At 45.4% G+C, this 24,023-nt stretch overlaps 1 protein-coding gene across 3 annotated transcripts in view; it reads left to right on the forward strand.

The window, feature by feature from the left end:
* The window catches only part of NKAIN1 (sodium/potassium transporting ATPase interacting 1), a 57,552-nt gene extending 34,197 nt beyond the window's left edge, over positions 1-23,355 (forward strand). For 2 of the 3 annotated variants that reach the window (XM_053398489.1, XM_053398490.1), the window contains exons 2-7: positions 7,117-7,254; positions 8,599-8,679; positions 15,763-15,960; positions 19,234-19,294; positions 21,905-21,986; positions 22,760-23,355. In XM_053398489.1, the coding sequence (XP_053254464.1) occupies positions 7,117-7,254; positions 8,599-8,679; positions 15,763-15,960; positions 19,234-19,294; positions 21,905-21,986; positions 22,760-22,769 (570 nt within the window). In that variant the 3' untranslated portion in view covers positions 22,770-23,355. Of the gene's footprint in view, positions 1-7,116; positions 7,255-8,598; positions 8,680-15,762; positions 16,037-19,233; positions 19,295-21,904; positions 21,987-22,759 lie in introns of those variants that run through there. The other variant, XR_008331725.1, reaches the window with a different exon arrangement.
* Positions 23,356-24,023: the final 668 nt, after the last annotated feature.

A 24,023-nucleotide genomic window follows, 5' to 3' on the forward strand; every position in this document is an offset into this window, starting at 1 on the left:
CCCCACCGAGCCCAAGGCATATGGCAAATGAAATAGCACAGCTCAAGGATAATAGTCCATTGGGGTGCAATTAATCTCAAGGTTGCTCTGGTGCTGAGCAGTAGCGATAGCATGGACATGGAATAACAAATGGACTTGGAGTTTTAGACAAAGTGGCTGGTTGACTGTATTGCAGCATCAAGGGCTTTGACTGGCAGAAGCTTAGGGTTTCAGACAGGCATCTTTTTCAGCTATCCCTGGGCATGCCAGGAACTGGGCCTTGTACAGTTTAGCATGCAAAATATGAGCTGCTGCTCTTCCATCAAAGGCCTATGCATGCCTGTTATGCAAAGGCAGGCTTATGACTTGAGAATCACACAGGTTAGGTAAACTGTAGAGCAGCACCAGGGAGTCAACATGCTGTTGGGCTGCAACTCCCATAATTCCTAATCATTGGTCATTCTGGCTGGGCTGCTGGGAGTTGAAGTCCAACAACATCTGGAGGGCAAACACTAGGTTCCTTAACCCTATAGTAGAGATGTCCGCATCTTCTTTCTCTACTGCTCATCTGTAGTAGCATTGTTCTTGGAGTACTCTCATATATACGAGAACAGAGTCCTGCAATTTGAGGGTTTCCTTCATCTGACAGGAGGCCTTTTTCAATTAGGAGAAGGGAATCTTTGTGTCCAACCCATAATGTAGAAAGTCCACATGCCATGGATCTAGCATTGCCTCTAACATTTTTCCCCCAATGGGCTCCATTCATGTATGTTGCTTCCAGTCTTCAAACATTGAGAACTGGTGTGATGGGAAATCAAATTATGGAAATGCATTGGCAAAGCATCCCAGCAATGAACAACTGTTTTAAAATTCCCTTGGTTTCTGTTTCTGTAGAGTTTGGATTTGGATTTGTAGTTTACAACTCTCCCCCGTTCCCACTGCCAATACTATGTTATCTCAGGACTCTGCTAATTATTGTTTATATGGCCATTTTGTACTGTCGTAAGCAGAAACTGAAGCTGGTTTGTTGCAGTAATGGCTTTGATCTAGCAGAACACTTATGTACACACACAACACACACACACACACACACACACACACACACACACACACCTCTTAACTTCAGAGCTTATTGCATTCTTTCAGTCTGTGGTTTGAGCTGAGCTTCTGCCTGCCTGGGCAACCCATTAGACAGGTGTAGAAGCCCCTGAATCATACACTCACTCAGATCTGACTTGACCTCCCCATCTTCGTACTGGTACCGATGATTTATACCAAGCAGAGCTGCTAAGCTGCTCCTCTCTGGAACATTTAGCAATCAGCTGTCAACTTGCAGGGACCTGAAATGCCTTCAAAGCACAAAAACAAGCTAACTGCTAGTTTATGAAATTGTGAATTACAAAGTTGTAAGCTCCGGGTCTATTTCAACATCCTTAAACAATGAGAGGCAGACTTCAGGCCTTGCAGGTTTTGCTCCCCCCACCCTAGAATTTCAAGTTCTTTCAACCAAAGCCAGCTGCACAATAGTTGCTTGAGGGATGAGAGAGAAAGACAGAAGGAGAGAATTACAGAATTGCCTCTATGAGAGCTCATGTTCAACACAGGAGTTAGTTTTCAGTCCCATAACCAGGCTTATAGTTCTCTTTTACAGAAATCCACTCCTGTTTTTCCCCTCCATGTTTTTTCCAGCAGGCTAATTTAGGAAAGGGGATGCGGGTGGCGCTGTGGGTTAAACCATAGAGCCTAGGACTTGTCGATCAGAAGGTCAGCGGTTCGAACCCCCGCGACGGGGTGAGCTCCCGTTACTCAGTCCCTGCTCCTGCCAACCTAGCAGTTCAAAAGCACGTCAAAGTGCAAGTAGATAAATAGGTACCGCTCCGGCAGGAAGGTAAACTGCGTTTCCATGCGCTGCTCTGGTTCACCAGAAGCAGCTTAGTCATGCTGGCCACATGACCTGGAAGCTGTACGCCGGCTCCCTTGGCCAATAAAGTGAGATGAGCGCCACAACCCTAGAGTCGGCCACGACTGGACCTAATGGTCAGGGGTCCCTTTACCCTTTACTTTAATTTAGGAAAGAGGGTGGAAGTTTTTTATCGTTGCTGCTGTTAAACAACAGAGGATCAGAAGCTCTTGACTATGTACTGCAAACTACACAGAGCTGTACCAGGAGATTCTGATCCACTTTCTACTCTCTCCTGTCCTAAAGGCTGTATTAAGCTTGTCCCAGTGTGTGGTCTAAAGGACAATGACACAGCCATGTTGCTGAAGCTAAGCAGGTCTGGTCAACACCTTAATGGGAACCCCACAGACATCCTCTATGGGAAAAAGGCAAGATCTAAATGTAAACATTGATAGACTAAGGCCACAGTCACATCATACATTTAAAGCACTATGATGCCACTTTAAAAAAATCATGACTTCCCGTAAAGAATTCTGGGAGCTGTAGTTTGTTCAGAGTGCTGAGAGTTGGCCCCTATTCACTTCCCAGAGTTACAATTCCCAGGGTAGTTCAGCAATCAATCCCTGTTCCCAGGGAACTCTGGGAATTGTAGCTGTGAAGGGAATATGGGTCTCCTAACAGTTTTTAGCACCCTTAACAACTGCAGTTTCCAGGATTCTTTGGGGGGAAGCTGCAACTGTTCAAAGTGGTATCAGAGTGCTTTAAAATGCATGGTGTGATTGTGGCTCAACTGAGCAATGATTCTTCCAAAGACAAACAATGTAACCAAGTAGATCAGATTCGTTTATTTGTATCTAGTTATCAGACCATCGGTAAATGAAAGTTTGTAACAGGATGATGGTGACACAAGGCGACATCTGTGGATCATCAACAGTGAGTCCTAATACAAGCCCACCAGTAGAAAGCTGTGTATCAAAGGAAGTCTGCAGTCAGGAACTGCTAGAATCTGTGGACAGTTGAACTGTTTGACGAACCTTTGAACTGCAGGAGACAAGCTTCTCAGTGAAGTGCCGTCAGGTCATGGACCTACCAGACCTCTTGGGTCCTTCTGGACAGGAAGGAGCATTAAGAGGGCTTCCTGTTTTAATTTAGCCTCACCTGAGCAGCAAGGCCTTCCTGATTTCTGGTGTGTTCCAGTGTCCTTGGTTCTGACTTAACCAACGGTTAGCCAACTTGGGTAGTTGACAGGCCCAATGTACTGCCCTCTTGGCCAAGGTCATGGATGCTTTTCAGCAGTGGAAAACTGTGCCATTTTTTAATAGGAGCCAAGTTCAGCTCCCATCCTTGGTGACTGGCCGCCATCTTAAGTTACTCAACGTGTAATGCCCCAGCCCATAGAACTTTGAAATGTATTGATTTTATAGTTCCATTGTCCAGGTAGGACTATACCTGACCTGGTTGGGAAGCGGGCAGAACAAACACCATGGCGAGGGCCTCCTGAAGTCTAGTGCTGGCCTTGTCTGGCATGCACCTTGACCTTCCCTTGCTGTTTTCCCCTGTGGTGCTGACTTAGCTCTTCATTCCTGACTCTGGGCTCAGCCCTGACACAGGTAGTCGATGTGAAATCTGGAAGGCAGATAGCAGTTACATTGCTCTCTAGTGGCAGCCTAGACTTTAGAAAGGATAAGTGACCTGGCTGCTGTTATCAGACAAACGTAAGTGACCTGGCTGCTGTTATCAGACAAACGTAGCGCTTGGCCATAGCCAGCAATGGTGCAAAGGACTTCTGTGGGCTCCTATCCTATCTACTCCAGGATGCCCCCCCCCCACTACACCATCAAAATCATGTCTGGAGGGTTTGGGGACTCTCTGGAGCAGTTTTGGGGGTTGCACAGGGAGGAAAGAAAACGGAAGTCCCATTGTGCCAGCAGAACCCAGTTGGCACTGCAGTGGATGCAACCCTTAATTTTCTGTATATTACTAGTTCTTCTGCTAGGTTGGCTGGCGCTGGGACCTAGCAGTTCGAAAGCACCCCCGGGTGCAAGTAGATAAATAGGGACCGCTTACTAGCGGGAAGGTAAACGGTGTTCCGTGTGCTGCACTGGCTCGCCAGATGCAGCTTGTCACGCTGGCCACGTGACCCGGAAGTGTCTGCGGACAGCGCTGGCTCCCGGCCTATAGAGTGAGATGAGCGCACAACCCTAGAGTCTGGCAAGACTGGCCCGTACGGGCAGGGGTACCTTTACCTTTACCTTTTACTAGTTCTTCTGATACTTTTTAAAATTATTGCTCATAAATAGAAATGGGATCCTTGGGTCCCTGTCATCGGTTCATTACAGCCCGCTGCATTAAGCCACTTTGACAACCAGAATCTTCCATGTACCCTCCCTCCCTCCCCTCTAACCCAACCATCCTCTGGAGAGCAGCTTGACAAGTGGCCATAAATCACTGGTGCAGGCGGCTTCACCTTCCAGATTAGGCTAATTAGGTTCTTAATGGCCCTATTGAACACAGACCTCCACGCCAGATGCCCCCACCCTCTCCACAGCCATTCAGAGCTTTTGGAATAAAACTCGTTAATGTAATTTTCAACTTGCTTTTCCTTGTATGATGGGAGCAGATACAACCCACAGATCTGCAATGGTCCCCAGCTTAGGAAATAGACAGTTTTGTCTTTGCCATCATAAAATAGTATAGAGTTGGTGCATTGACTAGATCACAGGGTTTTTTATTATTAAAATATATTATTGTACCTAGGGTTGCCAAGTCAGGAGCATCCGAGACACCGAGATTTCAGGACCCAAACCTGAGACCTGGGGTGGGTTCTGGTGACTTGTTTTGCCTGAAGCATCTCTTCCCTGGTGGACCTCAAAAACATCTTGCTTGTGTTGGAGGCCTTGCTCGTGGTTGTCCCATCTTCTCAAGTGAAGCAGGTGGCAACCTTTCAGTCCTGGCACCTTGTCTTTGAAAACCCTCCCTTTTGTCCATCTGTCAGACTTCTTTGCTTTGCTTTTCCTTGTAGCTCAAGGTGGCCTTACATATTTCTCCCCTCTACCTTTTATCCTCATAACAATCCTGTGAGGTGAGTTAGGCTGAGGGACATTGACTGGTCCCAGGCCATCCAGTGAGCTACCAGGCTGAATTAGGGATTCTGGCTTTTAAATGGGGTTTGGTGTGTGATACTGAACTAGACGCGGGTAGCGCTGTGGGTTAAACCACAGAGCCTAGGGCTTGCCGATCAGAAGGTTGGCGGTTCGAATCCCCATGATGGGGTGAGCTCCCGTTGCTCGGTCCCTGCTCCTGCCAACCTAGCAGTTCGAAAGCACAAGTCAAAGTGCAAGTAGATAAATAGGCACCGCTCTGGCGGGAAGGTAAACGGCATTTCCGTGCGCTGCTCTGGTTTGCCAGAAGCAGCTTAGTCATGCTGGCCACATGACCCGGAAGCTGTACGTCGGCCAATAAAGAGAGATGAGCGCTGCAACCCCAGAGTCGGCCACAACTGGACCTAACGGTCAGGGGTCCCTTTACCTTTACCTTTACTGAACTAGTATTGAGTTTTTGTTCTGATTTGCTTGCTCGTTTTATATTGATTGTTTTATCATATTGTTAGCTGGCTTGGAAATCCATTCAATTAAGAAGCAGGGTAGGTTGTAGAGGCGATGCAATGTGATACATTTTGGGTTTTGACGTATTCATCTTTTATGGATAATAAAGGTCAGCCCTCTAGTTCTTCCTTTGTAATGTTCTTCCTCTGTAATGAAGGACTAGAGAATTGGACTTCAGTTGTTTATCTAATTACATTTGTGATTCACTTTTCATAAGATATCTCAGAGTGATATCACAATAAAAGGATCAGCAGTAAAAACAATAGCATAATTTCATGTATAAAGATGATATCATATACAACTAAAAGCAATTTCGTAAGTGAAAACAATTCCATAAGTGAAAACACTTCCAGAAATAAACAAAATAATTTCAAATCCTGTGCAGATGCAACCTGTTCTATCTTATTCAGTAAGACAGATAATTTGTGAAAATGTTCAGTGGAGCAAGTTAACTAAATAAATATTGAACCTGTGCTATCATCTGCTTTGAGCTAACTTGCCATGCCGTCTTTGGAAGAAGTGAGTACAGTGGTACCTCGGGTTAAGAACTTAATTCATTCTGGAGGTCCGTTCTTAACCTGAAACTGTTCTGAGGTACCACTTTAGCTAATGGGGCCTCCCACTGCAATTGCACTACCGCTGTGCAATTTCTGTTCGCATCCTGAAGCAAAGTTCTTAACCCAAGGTACTATTTCTGGGTTAGCGGAGTCTGTAACCTGAAGCATCTGTAACCCAAGGTACCACTGTACAGTAGTACCTCGGGTTTACATACGCTTCAGGTTACATACGCTTCAGGTTACAGACTCCGCTAACCCAGAAATGGTACCTCAGGTTAAGAACTTTGCTTCAGAATGAGAACAGAAATCGTGCTCCGGTGGCGCAGCAGCAGCAGGAAGCCCCATTAGCTAAAGTGGTGCTTCAGGTTAAGAACAGTTTCAGGTTAAGAACGAACCTCCAGAATGAATTAAGTACTTAACCCGAGGTACCACTGTATTATGTTGCATGACATTTGGTCCTGACCACACCCCTTCAGTACGCATCATTGCTGCATCACACTTTTGACTCATGTTAAGCCTGTGGTCTACTAAGACCCCGAGATTCTTTTCACATGTACTACTGGCAAGACAGGTGTCCCTCATCTTATATTTTTGCAGCTGCGTCTTCCTGCCTAAGTGCAGAACCTTACATTTGTCATGACTGAAATTCATTTGGCCATATCCCCTGTTGCTTTCTGAAACCGTTTGCTAAGGTGGGTGGGTGGGGTTCCACAAGAGATACAAAGCATTAGCTCCCTATTTCCTTCCCTTCCTCCCCATGTAATTGGAGTGCTTCCCTCATCTTTTGATCTTGCTTACCCTTTTATATCTTTCCTGTGCTCACACCTCCCTTCAGACCGTGATCATTCCTAATGAATCCTCTTGCGCTGTGATGTATTTGCTCGACACTGGCCAATGAATCACTCCAACATCTCTGTCTGTAACTAATAGTCTGTGGGATTTCTCATTAATTATGTGCCTGTAACTTTGCTACTTTTTTTGGCGTGTGTATGTGGTAGGGGCATGTTCTGAGAGATGCTGCAGAATGAGTAAGTCTCTGCTCTGTCCTCACCCTTCCCCTCTCCCTCTCTTACAGATCGCAGCCCTGGAGAGGCAAATATTCGACTTTCTGGGTTACCAGTGGGTGCCCATCCTGGCTAATTTTTTACACATCATGGCTGTCATCCTGGGCGTTTTTGGCACCATTCAGTACAGATCCAAATATCTCATACTGGTAAGTACAATAGATAGCCAAGAATAGCCATTTTGGTGCCCACTCTCCCTGATGTTTGGACTTCCTACAGCCCCAGATGGGGAATATGTGGCGCTCCAGGTGTTACATACATTTTATGAAATAAATATATAATCTCCTGACTGTAAAAAAAAAAAGCAACAATCTCAGAGTGGTTTGGACTCCAGTTCCCACCAGACCAGAAAGTGGAGGAATCAAAAGTTGGGGTTGCAGTGTTCACTATTCAAGCTGAAGTACCGTATTTTTCGCTCTATAAGATGCACCAGACCATAAGACGCACCTATTTTTTGGAGGAGGAAAACAAGAAAAACAATATTCTGAATCCCAGAAGCCAGAACAGCAAGAGGGATCGCTGCGCAGCGAAAGCAGCGATCCCTCTTGCTGTTCTGGCTTCTGGGATAGCTGTGCAGCCTGCATTCGCTCCATAAGACACACACACATTCCCCCTTACTTTTTAGGAGGGGGAAAGTGTGCCTTATAGAGTGAAAAATACGGTAAATCCTTGCAGATTTGTCCTTAGGGGGTGCTGTCTCCCCATGATCTGTGCTGAGGACAGCCACACAAATTGTTTCTCCTCTCCAGAGAAAGTCTCACCGAGTTCTGGTTCCAAGTACCAATGGATCCTGAGGGAAGGAGTAGGGTAAATATTTAAACTTGCCAATACAGTAGCCGCTTCATGAGAAACATAATCTGTGTGGGGATTTGAAGCGGGGAAAGGTCATTGGATCTTACAACACAAGGCTGGGGCAGATGTTCATTAATGGATGAAGTCTGGCTTGCTTGAGCTTATCCAAGTTCACAATCTTCGGTTGCTACAACCCTGTGAGGTAGGCTAGGGTGAGAGGCAGTGAATGCCCGAGGATCACCCACTGAGCTTTGTAGCTGAGTGGGGATTAGAACCCCAGTCTCCCAGGACTCAGTTCAACACTCTAACCCATGGGTAGGCAACCTAAGGCCCGGGGGCCAGATCCGGCCCAATCGCCTTCTAAATCCAGCCTGCAGATGGTTTGGGAATCAGCGTGTTTTTACATGAGTAGAATGTGTCCTTTTATTTAAAATGCATCTCTGGGTTATTTGTGGGGCATGGGAATTCGTTCTCTCCCCCCCCAAAAAAAAATAGTCCAGCCCCTCACAAGGTCTGAGGGACAGTGGACCGGCCCCCTGCTGAAAAAGTTTGCTGACCCCTGCTCTAACCACTACACCATGCTGGCTCCCCCTGAAAAAAACACACACAAAAAACCAGACTGATGGAGAGCCAGAACATGTCTTCAGAGCAGCTCACCCCACAGTATATTGTTAACTGTCGCTCTGCCCCTTTCTCTCCAGTATGCAGTGTGGCTCGTGCTTTGGGTTGGATGGAATGCATTCATCATCTGCTTTTACCTGGAAGTCGGACACCTTTCACAGGTAATTACCTCTGTAATCATACCGAGTGCATGCCCTTCTCGAACCACTGATCCGCCTGACAACCCAAGGCTTTTCCATCCATCATTTTTGCGCTGCGATTGCTCAGTCAAATAGAGATGGGAGTTCAGGAGGTGGCTTGCGTGACAGGAAGGTGCCACGGCCATTTGGGGAAAATTCATTCCTCCTCTCGCTGGTGCGGATGTTGCCGAGCAGAATTGACTCGTCAGGCCGACGGGGAAATCCGAAACGTTGCCGTGCAGTATAAATCGAGGGGTTTGGCGGTTTCTTTCTTATATTTTCGGAACGTGTGCACCTTCCTCCCCAAGGAGCAAGACTTTCTTTTAGTGGGATGTGAACATGCCGCAAGGACTGAATGGTTAAATCCCCAGTCTAAAATACGCATGCTGTTCTTTTTAAAAAATAAATACATAATAATTTTATTGGTTTTTACATTTTTATCACAATCGTATCGTAACAAGTAACAACAAATTAAATTCCCCACTTTCCCCCTCTCCCCCCATGACTTCCCTCAACTTCCCCTTCTGGCTTTTCCTCCCCCATATAAACTTGTTCTGCTTGCAATACTGTGCTTCAATATTATATTCTTTAAATTAAATATTGTTATATTCTTCTCATTTTTAACTTCATCTTTATAGCTTCTATATTTACTTTGTTAGTTGTAAGTGTTTAGTCAAAACCTACTAGTGAGTCCATTTCTTTACACTGGTTCCGTAAATACAACATAAATGGTTCCCAGTCTTTTTAAAAATCTCTATTGTCCTTGTCGACTCATGCTGTTCTATTTACTAGGAAGGCAGAAAGGGACTGAATGGCTGACTTTCCACTTTTGTTTAGCAAATTACTTTGCATCTAGGGGAAAGCTGAGAAGGTTTGCAAGGGAATGAGAATGCTAGTGGGTAGAAGGGAGGAAAAATCTGGTGGGACCTTAGTGCTGTGGATCAATACCTGTTTATTCAACTAATTCAACTAAGTTTTCTTCAGAGTAGACGCAAGTAAATTATGAAATTAATGGACCTAACATAGTCATGCTTATTCATTTCAACGGGTCTACTCTGAGTAAAACTTAGTTTAATACCATGCATTAATTTTAGGGCCCAGCCCAAACCCCCAGTGTGTCACACTGGAAGTTGGGTGTGGATGGGGCATATATATTTTGTGTATTATTACATTTTCATCCCACCTTTCCTCCCAGGAGCTCAAGATGGTGCACCAGGCGCAGGCAATCTTGGCCTGCCAGATGTTTTGGCACGACAACTCTCATCATCCCTAGCTAACAGGATCAGTGGTCAGGGATGATGGGAGTTGTAGTCCCAAAACATCTGGAGGGCTGAGTTTGCCTATGCCTGGTGTCCTCCTCCTCATTGTATCCTCACAACAGCCCTGCAAGGTAGTTTAGGCTGAGAGTGAGTGACTGGCCCAAGGTTACCCCATGAGCTTCTTGACTGAGTGGGGATTTGAACCCTGGTCTCCCAGGTCCTAATCCAATACTAATCACTACACCACACTGTTCCACGTAAGACATACTGTCCATGTAGCCACTCCAGAGTCACATAATAAGAGGATGTAAGATGGTTTCCTGATCAATCTTTAAAAACCCTTCTGAGTATCTTCCTTGAGGGGATCAATGCATTTGTTACTGAGCAGATGGCAAAATATCTAAATGTTGTTGTGCGTTTTAGATCTTTAGCAGAATCACACAGTCAGTTGCATCTTCCCTACTTAATGCTGGCATAAGGAAGTCATTTTCAACAGGGTTGATGTTTTGTGGAGTGGCAGACATCACTCCTCAGTGCTTGTAAACAGGCTAAAGTGCTACACAGAAAGGCATTTGGCCAGAATGGCAACTTAAACTGTTGGAATATGCGCAGCTTGCGGATCTAACCTATAGAATAAGAGAACAAGAAGAGCATTCATTTAAAGAAGATTGGAAAATGTTTATTGAATATATGGGGGGGTGTAATTGTGTACACTTGAAAACGTTGGCAGCTTTAAGATAAATTCAGTAGTGTAAATAAGTTTTGATGGAAGTAACAATGGAATACTGATTGGTTTAGTTTATATAAAACATGCAGGGATTTATGCTATGCAAAATGAATCATAGAAAGAGAAGAAGGGAAGTCATTGATAGACTAAGGTTGTCCAAATGAATATTCTAAATTGTAAAACATAAAATTTGATAAAAATTATATATAAAAAGGGGGGAAGGCAATTGGCCCCCAGTCAACAAAGGAGCATAGGAATCTACCTTAAACCAAGTAAGTACATTGGTCAATCTAGCTCAGAATTGCCTGCACCAACCAGCAGATAATATCCAGGCTACATTTCCAATCCCACCTGGAGATGCTGGGGACTGAACCTGATGCTGTGCCGCTAAGGTACACCCAGAAGCAGTTCTCTTTGTGGTGGGGGACAGAAACACTATACTATCTTCTCAGAAGGTGGGCAGCTGTTGCTTACAAGGAGGAAGAGGTGGCAGAGAGGCTGTGTGGTGCAAAAGCGCCAGCAGGATTGGAGTGGCGGCTGGTTGCAACTGATGGGAGTTGTCGTTCCAAACTTCTGGAAGGCACCAAGTTGGGGAAGGCAGACTTAAGGTCTTAAAAATGTGGGTCTGTATATAGTTCTGGTTGCCTCGCCTCAAAAGGACGTTGTAGAGTTGGAAAAGGTTCAGAAAAGAGGAGGGAGAGGCTCCCCTATGAAGAAAGGCTGCAATGTTGGGGACTTTTTAGTTGCCCAAACTTTTTTCAAAGAGGGCCAGATTTGATGAAGTGAACATGCATGAGGGCCGATCAAAGTTGTCGAGCTTTTTTTACAATTTTACCCCAAAGTTGTTGAGCATTTTTTAGGATTTTACCCCAGGACATATACTGCCATTGGGGCCGGATTAAATCAACCAGCAGGCTGGATTAGGCCCCCAAAACAGGCTTTCGACACAACAGAAGCTAATAAAATTTGGCATGGTGCAGAGAGAGAAAACTTATCCCTCTTTCAGAAGACCAGAACTTGTGGACACCCAATGAAGCTGAATGTTGGAAGTTTCAGGACAGATAAAAGAAAATACTTCTTCATGCAATGCATAGTTAAACTATGGAACTCCCTGCCACAGGAGGCAGGGATGGCCACCAACTTGAATGGTTTTAAAAGAAGATAGGACAAATTCATGGAGGAGAGGGCTATTGATGGCTACTAGCCATGATGGCTGAGCTCTGCCTCAAGAGCTGAAGGCAGCAGTGACCCGATGCACTTGGGAGGCTACACTGGAACACTTTTGATTAACATGTGCCCAGGAACATCTTACTTCTGAGAGTCCCTGGACCCCTCCAGACCAGTGTATTCTGATGTAATAATATTGCATTAGCAATGGATTTATACTGGACCATCCAGACATTCATTAGTTGTGCTGTGGTGCTTCCCCAGTGTTACTGCATTGCTGCCATCTGTAGGGGGCACTTTTTGCGCTAGAGTGCAAGAAAAGTGGGGCAACTCACCACTGCCACTGAAACAAATGTTGCAGGGCTTCAACAGGAAGCTGCATGCACTGATTTCAATTCAAGCAGGGTGTCTGCCCCCAAACCTTTGCAGGCACCAACAGTTTGGAAAGCAGGACTGCGTAGAACTAGCCTGGTGCTATCATGAGCACAAATAATCATGAATGCACCTCTGGATTATGGGGGGGGGGTGGCTTGTGTCACATGCTCTTTAGAAGGACTGTAGCTTTTAGGACAATCACCTTTGTGAAGAGATTTGAAACATGCATGGAGCATGTCCTGGAGCTGTATCTGTGATGAAAGCAGCTCTTGAAAGTGAAACGAAAGCCCTTTGTCAAATCGTCTTCTTTTTTCTATTCTGTTTTGCTGAACAGGCCAGACATATTGATTAGAGCCAGCCGTTCCTGGAAGGAAGCCCAAAACTGGCACTACTGTCTCTATCATATTTCAGAACGAGCCTTTCCCACATGCGTGTGTGCGTGTGCGTGTGTGTAATATTTAGGCTGTGTCCTGGTTCCATCAGGGGAGCCACAGTTGCCCCAGGCCTTGCTGGAGGCAAGAAAGAGGGTTTTCGTGTGTGTCTTTGCTTATCCAGTCTGTGGCCCATCTCATTCTAAAGGAAGCATAAAGAGGAGAATGGAAAGCTGTGGCCTCTTCGTCCATCTAGCTCGGGACTGACCAGCTCTTCAGGGTTTTCGATGGAGGATATTGCCAGTCCTAACTGGAAATGCAAGGAAGTGGATATGTTAAGCAGATCCCATATACAGTATCAGAGGTTTTCAACTTTTTTGAGTATGCGGCTCCCTTAACCAACTACATGCTTTCTGCGGCATCCCTGTGGGGCTCAGGAGACCCTTGCCTACAAAGCTGGCAGCCTCTCACCCTTTCTCGAAGACCCTCCCTTGTGGAGTGTTCCCTCAGCCTCCTCTCCCCTCCCCTGGGAGTCCTCTGGGCAGCCGCAGTTGCTGCCCCTGGTCTCTGAGCTGCCCCCCTTGCTCCAAAGAGAGGTTCCTCCTCACACTGCCCCACAGGGGCCTGGGAAGCACCCCCTGGCCAGCCCCAAAGGTACCATTCTCCTGGGGAGCTTGTAGCTAGGGCTGCTGCAACAAAGAGGCAGAGACACCAGGGGACATCAGAGGAGAGAGGGAAAGAAAGAGGGACAATAAGTAACTCGTTCTCCAAGATTGGAGACTTCTGTATCCCAAAAACAGCACCATTCACAGTCAGGAGTGATTCATCAACAGGCTTGGGGTGTCATCAGGGTTTGCAGAAGTACAAAAAGAGCTTGGAGAAAAAAATCTAAGTGGGAAAAGACCCTCCCACAAGCTGGCCAGTGCCCACAGAATACAGACTGAATGTTGCAGGTGGTGAGGATGGAATGGAGTGTTCTGGAACAGGGCAGGGGTGTTTGGAACCCTAAGCAGGAGCACTCCACACTACAGTGTTTTGTGGCAGTTCCCACTTTCAAAATGCAAGTAGTTCATTATAACATTCACTGGATATGTTTGCAACCCAGGAAGAACTCAGTGGGTTCCCTGCCCCATCTGACCGGGTGGGGTATAATAGTAATAGTAATGGTAATAATATTAGGTAAAAAAGGTAAAGGACCCCTGGATGGTTAAGTCCAGTCAAAGGTGACTATGGGGTTGTGGCGCTCATCTCGCTTTCAGGCCGAGGGAGCCGGCGTTTGTCCACAGACAGCTTTCCGGGTCATGTGGCCAACATGACTAAACCACTTCTGGCACAACAGGACACTGTGATGGAAACCAGAGCACACACAAACACCATTTACCTTCCTGCCACAGCAGTACCTATTTATCTACTTGCACGGGCATGCTTTTGAACAGCTAGGTTGGCAGGAGCTGGGACAGAGCAACGGGAGCTCACCCCATTGCACGGATTTGAACCACTGACCTTCCAATTGGCAAGCCCAAGAGGCTCAGTGGTTTAGACCACAGTACCACTCGCATCCAATAGTAATAGTAATTGGGAATAGTAATACTGCTACTACTACTAGTAGTAGAAGAATATGCCCAAGGAGAATAATAGTCTCTTCATTCATAGTCTCTTGCACATTCATTCATGCATTTAGAATTTTGATGCAACATTCAGCTTTTGCTTCTTCTTTTTTGGCAGGCTCAAAGCATCCATAGAAATTAACACTGCTAAATGCAGTGATGCATTGGGTGTTGTAAGTGGGCACTTGGAAACTGTTCCATATGCTTCTGCCAGCGCTCCATGACTTCCGCCACCAGCTACCTTTCCTTGTGGCTCCAGAGAGTCAGAGCGACCTCAGCCATGCCAATTTGATCTGAGTTTCTGGAGCCTGTAGTTAGGAATCACAGCTTGTCATGAGAACCTCTATTGCCTTTGTTAAATGCTCCGGGACAATCGTGGCAGATGGATGGAATGCATCTCTCCCTGAAAGCTCCCTCTGAAAGGCCAGTGCCAGGAGGCAGCCATACAGGGGCAGCTGTCTTGTAATATGTTCTGCTGGCTGGTTGTGAAGCTGGGCTGACTTGGTTATTGAAGGTCCTGGCAGGTAAACAAAGCAAGGCAGAAATCCCTTCTGCCACTAGAGCCCTGCAGTCAATATTGTGTTCTACTGCGGATGGAGGGACAGAAGCTCTGACAAGGGTTTTTATTATTATTATTACTACTACTACTATTTATTTATATTGTCGAATGATAACTCGGAAGAACATTTCCTACACATGCATAGAATTTTAGGTTTCTAGGTGGCAGTGGCATAGATCCTTGCTTTGAGGACTGAGTACTGAGAAGTACTGTTTTGGGGGGACAGGGGGCAGGCTGGTGTGGAGGACTCCCTGGTCCTGAATGGGGCAACTGTGCCCCGAAGGAGTAGCTGTGCAGCCTGGGAGTCATTTTGAACTCACAGCTGTCCATGGAGGCACAGGTCCATTCTGTGACCAGGGCAGCTGTTTACCAGCTCCATCTGGTACACAGGCTGAGACCCTACCTGCCTGCAGACTGTCTCGCCAGAGTGGTGCATACTCTAGTTATCTCTTGCTTGGACTACTGCAATGCGCTCTATGTGGGGCTACCTTTGAAGGTGACTCGGAAACTACAATTAATCCTGAATGCGGCAGCTACAGTAGACTGGTGACTGGGAGTGGCCACCAAGACTATATAACACCGGTCCTGAAAGACCTACATTGCTCCCAGTACGTTTCCAAGCACAATTCAAAGTGTTGGTGCTGACCTTTAAAGCCCTAAATGGCCTCGGCCCAGTATATCTGAAGGAGAGTCTTCACCCCCATCGTTCAGACCATACACTGAGGTCCAGCTCCGAGGGCCTTCTGGCAGTTCCCTCACTGCGAGAAATGAGGTTACAGAGAACCAGGCAGAGGGCCTTCTCGGTAGTGGCACCCTCCCATCAGATCTCAAGGAAATAAACAGCTTTCTGACTTTTAGAAGGCATCTGAAGGCAGCCCTGTTTAGGGAAGTTTTTAATGTTTGATCATCTACTACTACTACTACTACTACTACTACTACTACTACTACTATTATTATTATTATTATTATTAGCTTGCTTTCCTGTGTCCTGCTTCCTTAGGACCGAGACTTCATCATGACCTTTAACACATCGCTGCATCGCTCATGGTGGATGGAGAACGGGCCTGGTTGCCTGGTAACCCCGGTGATGAACTCCAATCTGGCCCTCGAAGACCATCACGTCATCACAGTCACTGGGTGCTTGCTTGATTATCAGTATATTGAGGTGGTGAGCAGTGCAATGCAGATATTCCTTGCGGTAGGTGGTACCAGCATCCGTCTCCAGCTGACTCTTCCACCACACTGATCCCTAAAAAACAACTGAGACACTGAAGGTGATTCTGCCCACTCGTGTGTAACAAATTTCACACCCATAAACACTAGATTTATAGAACGGGTTTGCTTCTGATTCCTTTTTTTTTTTTTTTTTTTTTTGGTCCTGGGAGCTAGAGAGGTCTTCTGGCTAGGAAGAGCATATTAAAATGTCTGTATTTATTTGTTTACTTTCGACTTAAAAAAAAAAATCTGCCAAGAAGCCAAGCATTCCATTTCAGTTCCCTGGCACTTTGTGTTACTAGCATACTCCAATTTGCTCCCTGCAAGTTTGTATGAAATGAAAAAGCAACAGCAACCTGTCTCTGGGAAGGTGAGTCTGGAGGTGTAGATAAATTTGAGGGGCTTCAAGCCCTATCCACCCATTCCCCAGTTGAAAAAAAAAGTTATCAAAATAAAATTAATTTCTTCACCAGACACTTGACAGTGCATTTCTAGACCAATTAGTCATGTTGAGTTCAGTTCCTAAACTCCTCGCATGAGAAAAAAAAGGAAACAGTGATCCTGTCTAGAATGAAAGATGCAGAAGGTTGAGAAATGGACTGTGGGATAAACAATTGGGTTGCAGTCCTCTCTGCACACTTACCTAGGAGTAAGTCTGCTGTATTCCATAGGGCATCCTTCTGAGATGACATTCCTTAAAATACAAGCAAGGAGATCCTTAAAAAGAAATAGCACAAAGGCAAGAAGATTTTTGGTTTGGGGTTTTTTTGACAAATGAAGGAGGGCAAAGACACAGGGAAACACACACAGGGAAATGAACATAGTGCAAAAATAATTGGCATTGAGAGAGCAAATCATATGTCCTAGAGGATAGAAAGCAAGAATGAAAAGCAACAGACCCAGAACTCAACCTTGAGGTTAAGGCCAAACTGCTAGCTGTGCTGGAAGATGTTTTATTGATATTGTTTCTCTTACGAAATGCGGTTGTGGAGGCTCCTTGTTTGATCAGTGAAGGAGGGGTGGGGAAGTGATTGATCCTCTCTCTTGTGCTGTTTTCCTCTAAATTATGAGCGCACAGCTCCTGTTTTTAACCAGTGTGCAGTTGGCTTCTGGTGCACCTTGGAGCTCAGTTCAAGGGTGCTGGTGAAAATGGCTTGGGACTTAAAGAGAACCATTATTTCCTGCATCTATCTTTCTCAAACATTTAAGATCTGCATCAGGTTGTTCTTCTTCTTGTTGTTACAATTTATTACCTGCCTGTCACTCTAAGGTCCCAGGGCAGGTTACTACAATGAAAATACAACATTAATTTTAACAATGCAGTATTACACAATACTAAAACAAAATGTTTTTGTGACTGACATTGACTTTTTCAGGTTCTTTTAGTAACCCTTAGGCTTGATTATTGCAATACCTCTAGCGCACATGAGAATAAACTAGGCCAAGCCTCTTTTTAAGTCGTAGGTAATTTTGGTGGCGTCTAACTTGCCCAGAGGGGTGCTCAGCTGGCGCCAGGCTTGTGCAGAACTTGTCTGAGGCCCAAGGCCAGAGTCCCTGATCAGCTGGGAGGCACGGGCTGGTGTACCGGCCATAGCTGGCAAAAGGTACCCTCAGACATTGCCATCCCCTGAGCTTATAAAAGCAGCAACAGGCCAAGGAGCATCCTTCAGCCTGCAGACCTGATTTGGGGTGGGGTGGGGAGGAATGCACAGGATTTAGCTGGGCCTGGATATCAGCACATTTAATGCACACACAAAAAATAGTAATCTGCAGGTCGATTCCTTTGTTAAAGCTGATTGGAAAGTCACAGAGAAGCAAGCAAGCTTTGGAATTCAGTACAGTAGTACCTCTGGTTGCAAACAGGATCCGTTCCGGAGGCCCGTTCACAACATGAAAAGACCACAACCCGCAGCGGCGTGTCTGCGCACGCGTGGGTTGCGATTCGCTGCTTCTGCGCATGCATGTGATGTCATTTTGCACTTCTGCGCATGCGCATGCGCGAACGGCGAAACCCGGAAGTAACCCTTCCTGGTACTTCCGGGTCACCGCGGGCCATTACCTGAAAGAACATAAGATGAAGTAAACGTAACATGAGGTATGACTGTACAGTAGTAATAATTAAATAATAATAATAATAATAATAATAATAATAATAATAATAATAATAAATTTATACCCCACGCATCTGGCTGGGTTTCCCCAGCCACTCTGGGCGGCCCCCAACAGAATATTAAAAACATGATAAAACATTATACATTAAAAACTTCCCTAAACAGGGCTGCCTTCAGATGCCTTCTAAAACTCAGATAGTTGTTTATTTCCTTGATGGGAGGGCGTTCCACAGGGAGGGTGCCACTACCAAGAAGGCCCTCTGCCTGGTTCCCTGCAACCTCACTTCTCACAGTGAGGGAACTGCCAGAAGGCCCTCGGAGCTGGACCTCAGTGTCCAGGCTGAACAATGCGGGTGGAGACGCTCCTTCAGGTATACTGGGTCAAGGCAGTTTAGGGCTTTAAAGGTCAGCACCAACACTTTGAATTGCGCTCAGAAACTTACTGGGAGCCACTGTAGGTCTTTCAGGACCGGTGTTATGTGGTCCCGGCAGCCACTCCTAGTCACCAGTCTAGCTGCCGCATTCTGGATTAGTTGTAGTATCTGGGTCACCTTCAAAGGTAGCCCCATGTAGAGCACATTGCAGTAGTCCACATGGGAGATAACTGCTCTTCATCCATTGTGTGGGTTATTCAACAACAACAAAAAGCCCAAACAAACAATGGCAACAAAAATGGTGGGTGGGTGTGGGTGGATGGAAGTAAAAGATTCTCCTGGACTAGATCAACAGCGCAATCCTATGCATGCCTAGTCAGAAGCAAACCCCCTTGAGTTCAATGGGATTTATTCTCCACGTGTGGTCCCAGTAAGCACAATACATCTCAGCCAGCATTTTCTTGCCCCAATCCCTGGCTTTTGTTTCTGATACCCAGCGGAGGAAGAGTGCTAATGAACTCCAAAACTGGCTCACTTTCTCTTTCACTTTGAAGTTGAGCCCAATCATGGTATTGCTCTTGATCTTGTTTTGATCTTGAGGGCCAATGTGGCTGCGTGTGTGATTTGATTAAGCTATTCAGCCTCATCTTGACCATTTCCGATTCTCGCCGAACTGCCACTGCTGTTTCCTTGCTTTCAAATAATTTGCTTTTCTCCCTTTCCCCCCCTTCCTTTTCTTTTCTTTAAAAAAAATAATTTTATATTTTGAAGCTCTTCGGATTTGTTTACGCCTGCTACGTCAGCAAAGTGTTTATGGAGGAAGAAGACAGCTGTAAGTACCTTTCATCTACAAATAATTGGAGATTTCTTGGCTATGGAGTACTCCATTTAGGGGTAGAGGGAGTGTGGCATGTAGCTCAAACTGTTTATATGATGCAGTAATCGAATATGGTTCAAATGCCATCTTGGTGGCCTAGCAGGGATTTTAAACCTAGGTCTGCCCAATTTAAATCCAGCATACTTATTAACCCATGGGTAGGCAAACTAAGGCCCGGGGGCTGGATGCGGCCCAATCGCCTTCTAAATCCGGCCTGCGGACGGTCCGGGAATCAGCGTGTTTTTACATGAGTAGAATGTGTCCTTTTATTTAAAATGCATCTCTGGGTTATTTGTGGGGCACGTTCACTTTTCCCCCTTCAAAATATAGTCCTGCCCCCCACAAGGTCTGAGGGACAGTGGACCAGCCCCCTGCTGAAAAAGTTTGCTGACCACTGACCGCTACCCTAGATGGACTCCCTGTGTTTTGTGGGTACCAATTCGTGTGGGGTTGATAGTAAACAGGGAGATAAAAGCTTCTTTTATTTATTACATTTATACTTCACTTACCCTTCAAAGAAACTCAAGATGGTGCCTGTGGTGCTTTCCCCTCACACTCTCCCCACAACAATCCTGTGAGGTAGGTTTTGAGAGAGAAAAAGACACCACATTCCAGCAAGCAGAAGCTAAAGGTTTCTACATTCCTCCCCTTCCAATTCTCTCCATCCAGACAAGCAAGGACACATTCCAATGAGGCGAAACCACTGGGGCAGCACAGCAGGGCCTGGGGAGAGTCCTGGGGGCCACACAGAGAATCCTGAGGGGCCACATTAGCCCTACGGGCTGGATTTCCCCACTTCTGTTCAATGCCATTCACCTCCGATGCCTGCGGAGGAAGGCTGGAGTCCCCGAATGCAAAAGAACAATGAATGTATCCTCTAGCACGGTTAATTTGAAAATGTTTCTGCAAGCAAATCACCCTGCCAGCCTGTGGCTCATGTTCAGATAACATTCTAAATAGATGTAGCGGAAAATTAAAACCTTTTGTGTAAAACAGGACACTGCCTGGCCATTGTAATAAGTTGCTTGGAATATATTTGAAGCTGGCAGAGGCTTATTTGCTCCTGATAGCTTCCAAACGGCAGCATCTGACACAAATGAAATTATTAATAAAGTTTACACATGAAAAAACCCATTTAGGGAGCAGCAAATTATATGTATCCTCCTACTCAGAGCTTGGAATACAGGCGGAAGCTGGTCCTTCCCTGCATGTTTGTCTTTCCTAACAAACTTCAGAGAGAGCTCTCGGCTTTGACAGTCATTCATTTAATTCCAAATCTAATCAGACAGTCCATTATAGAAAGAAGAGACTCAAGCTCAGCTATGGCAAAATTAATATTAGAAGTGTAACAGAAGCAGCTCTGAATGCCTCTCACACAATATGGAATGGAAAGTTAGAAGACCAGGCTGGAAAGGGGGACAGCATTGCTCTATCTATGTATCTATATTGCAAAACATTCTAAAAACAGTACAGTGGTACCTTGGTTCTCAAACTTAATCTGTTCTGGAAGTCCGTTCCAAAACCAAAGCATTCCAAAACCGGGGCACGCTTTCCCATAGAAAGTAATGCAAAACGGATTAATCCGTTCCAGACTTTTAAAAACAACCTCTAAAACAGCAATTTAACATGAATTTTACCATCTAATGAGACCATTATGAAAGCAATTGTACTGGACTATAAAATAAATAAGACAGTATTGTAGATGATAAAAATTTAAATTATTATTTTCTTACCTGCACTGATGATAGTCATTGTTTGGATGGGGGGCTTTTATCCATTTCCGCAGTCATACAATCAATCAATCAATCAGTTGCTGAACTAGGTTCCACAGAGTCACAAAAACAAATTAACCGAAAGAGTCTCAAAAACAAAAAACGCAAAATAAATAGCAAAAACAAAAGCGCCAAACTTAATCTGTTCCAGAAGTCCATTTGACTTCCAAAATGTTGGAAAATCAAGGCACAGCTTCTGATTGGTGCAGGCGCCTTGGAAACAATAGCCAACAGCCGCATCGGATGTTCGGCTTCTGAAAAACGTTCAGAAACCGGAACACTTCCGGATTTTCGGCGTTTGAGTACCAAGGTACCACTGTAATGTCAAGCCGGCCAGAAATAGTGTCTTTCAGCCATCAAATTCATGAGAAAACAGGTGTTTTTAAAAATTCCTCTTGAAAGACAGTAATTGGGGAGACAAATGCGCCTCACCAGGTGGAAAAGGGGCCTCAAAAATGATGATAATGATCAAGGAGTTGGGTTAGGAACCAAAAATCTCTAGAGAGACTTCTGTAACTTCCTTTGTGTGCACACCATATATTTAAAGCACATGGCTTTCCCCCCAAAGAATCATGGGAGCTGTAGTTTTCCCCCACTCACCAAGCTATACTTTCCAACACCCTTAACCAACTACAGTTCCCAGGATTCTTTGGGAGGGGTCATGTGCTTTAAAAATGCATGGCGTGTCTGCAGCCTCCGCTGCCGCGTTTTGTGTGTTGCTGCCTTTGTTGTTTGATCTGTTGAACCTGAGCTGTTTGATATGAATGCTTACTCCTCGTTTTTCACCCCGCAGTTGATTTCATTGGGGGATTTGATTCATATGGCTACCAGGCACCCCAAAAGATGTCACACTTGCAGCTACAGCCTTTGTATACGTGAGTATCTCTCATTCGTGGGGATCAGGGATGCATGGGGGCTGCTAGACAACGCCCTTACCTAAATCCTCTTCCCTCCATGTTGAGAGAAGCCATATGTGTCCCCCTCGCTGAACACTGCACCTAACCTGCCACTGGCACTATGGGCTGTCCATATGAGGGTGGAATTTTCAATGGGGAGGAGATGCACATCAGTCAGTTCATGAAATGCATGTGGGATATTGAACCACGTGCATTCTAAGCCACGTGTAAACACAACCACCCTATTTATTTAAACCGAATTTATATACTGCTTGATCATCCAAAGCAGTGTATAAGATATCAAATTATTGATAAAATCAGATGTTGGAAACAAGTTAGCCTTTAAGCACCTCTTACAGATTGACGCAGACAGTCCTGAGCTCTGACGCTTAGGGATGTATTCAACTTAATTTTTACCCAAGAGTAGACCCATTGAAATTAATGGGCCTAACAGAGTCCCCTCCATTAATTTCAGTGGGTCTGCTCTAAGCAAGACTAGCACTGGATACGATGCTTAATTTTTAGTACTGTTTTTAGGAAATTGCATTGAATGCCATTGGGTGTATCTTTTAAACAGTTTTAAACTGTTTTCATAAACAGTTTTTATGAAAAAAACTGAATGGGCCCTGTTTCATTCAGGTTTTTTGTTTGTTTGTTCTGAATTTAACTCACCGTCCTTAATGGTGTTTGCTGAAGCTTTGCTGCCAGCCCTGGACTAAATCTGATGCCTTTGCTCTGTTTTGCTCTTTTAGCTCTGGATAACTGTTTCCTTAACTACAGTGAGCTAGCCCCTGGGGACGTTTGCAAAAAACGCAAGGCAAGCAGGGTGCCGAATATGATAAAATGATTCCAAAGCCAAATGGCAGTCACCTCCTCTGGAGATCTGGTGTGGCCTGAAATCCCGCCCAGAGACAACACAGTGACTCTTCCTGGGTTCATTTCCTCCCCTCCTTTCTCTTTATCTCCTTCATTTGAGTGGCCACAGAGAGTTTTCATGCACCTGGAAGATGATTCTGGCACAAGTTCTCTCTGCTCAAGACTGAGGAACCAAAAAGAAGCTCGACGCTCCACCTGCTGGCCAGTGTTTGTAGTGGTGCTGGTAACTCCAGCAAATTTTTTAAAAAGGAAAATCAAGCAAGGGCAATATTATGTTCCAGAGAGGGCAAGGAAAAGCCCTATTTTTAAGGAAGACCTTTTTCGGGTTTTGAAGTGTTGCTCTTTATTTCTTTTTTTTGTTTTGTTCCGGATCACTTCCTGTTGTCCCATTTGCTTCTGAGCAAATGGCTTTGCAATGTGGCACAGGCTGCAAGAGAATCCATACATTGCAATAAAGAGTGAGATAGATATATATCTGACATCTGGAAAGGGGAGGCTCCATTAGGTCTGAAATCTGTTCTTCCCACTCCCAGCCCCCATATACCCAAGGCTTCCCAATTCCGTTTACTATTTAAATGAGCATCAGTTAAAAATCCAACTCCTGGTAACCGCCGGAGAAGACAAAATAGTTCTTTGATCATGGAGACAGAATTGAATATATGCGTACTGTGACAAATGTGTGGGTTTATTTCTGAGCTGGTATTGCATCCCAATGATTCCTAGTTTATATGTGAGAATCCAGTGGGAGCTATTCCATTAGGCCAAAAGGGGAGGTGCCCCAGCAACCTCAACCTGCCCTCAGCCAGCCCCTCCTTCATCTCAGTATTGCCCCTTGTAGAACTCAGCAAGGAGGAGGACGGGAGCCAAACCTAGAATTGGTTGTCTTTGGCTCTGGCTCTGCCTGCTGTGGCTGGCTCTGCCCACCATTAGTCCCCTTGTCCTTTGCCCTAGCAGTCCCAATGGGTACCAGCCACCACTGGGAGACATAGTGTTTCCAAGAGGGTGCCAAGAACCATTTCTGGGAACACGATAAATGCCTTCCAAAGGGCCAGAATCTCATCAGCTGGTTTCTCTTCCTTATTTTCTTTCTGTAAATTGGTGGTGCAGGACCCTCTTCCCTCCAGGTGACCTACTTTCTCA

This window comes from Podarcis raffonei, chromosome 8 (genome assembly GCF_027172205.1).
Source record: "Podarcis raffonei isolate rPodRaf1 chromosome 8, rPodRaf1.pri, whole genome shotgun sequence".
Classification (NCBI taxonomy): domain Eukaryota; kingdom Metazoa; phylum Chordata; class Lepidosauria; order Squamata; family Lacertidae; genus Podarcis; species Podarcis raffonei.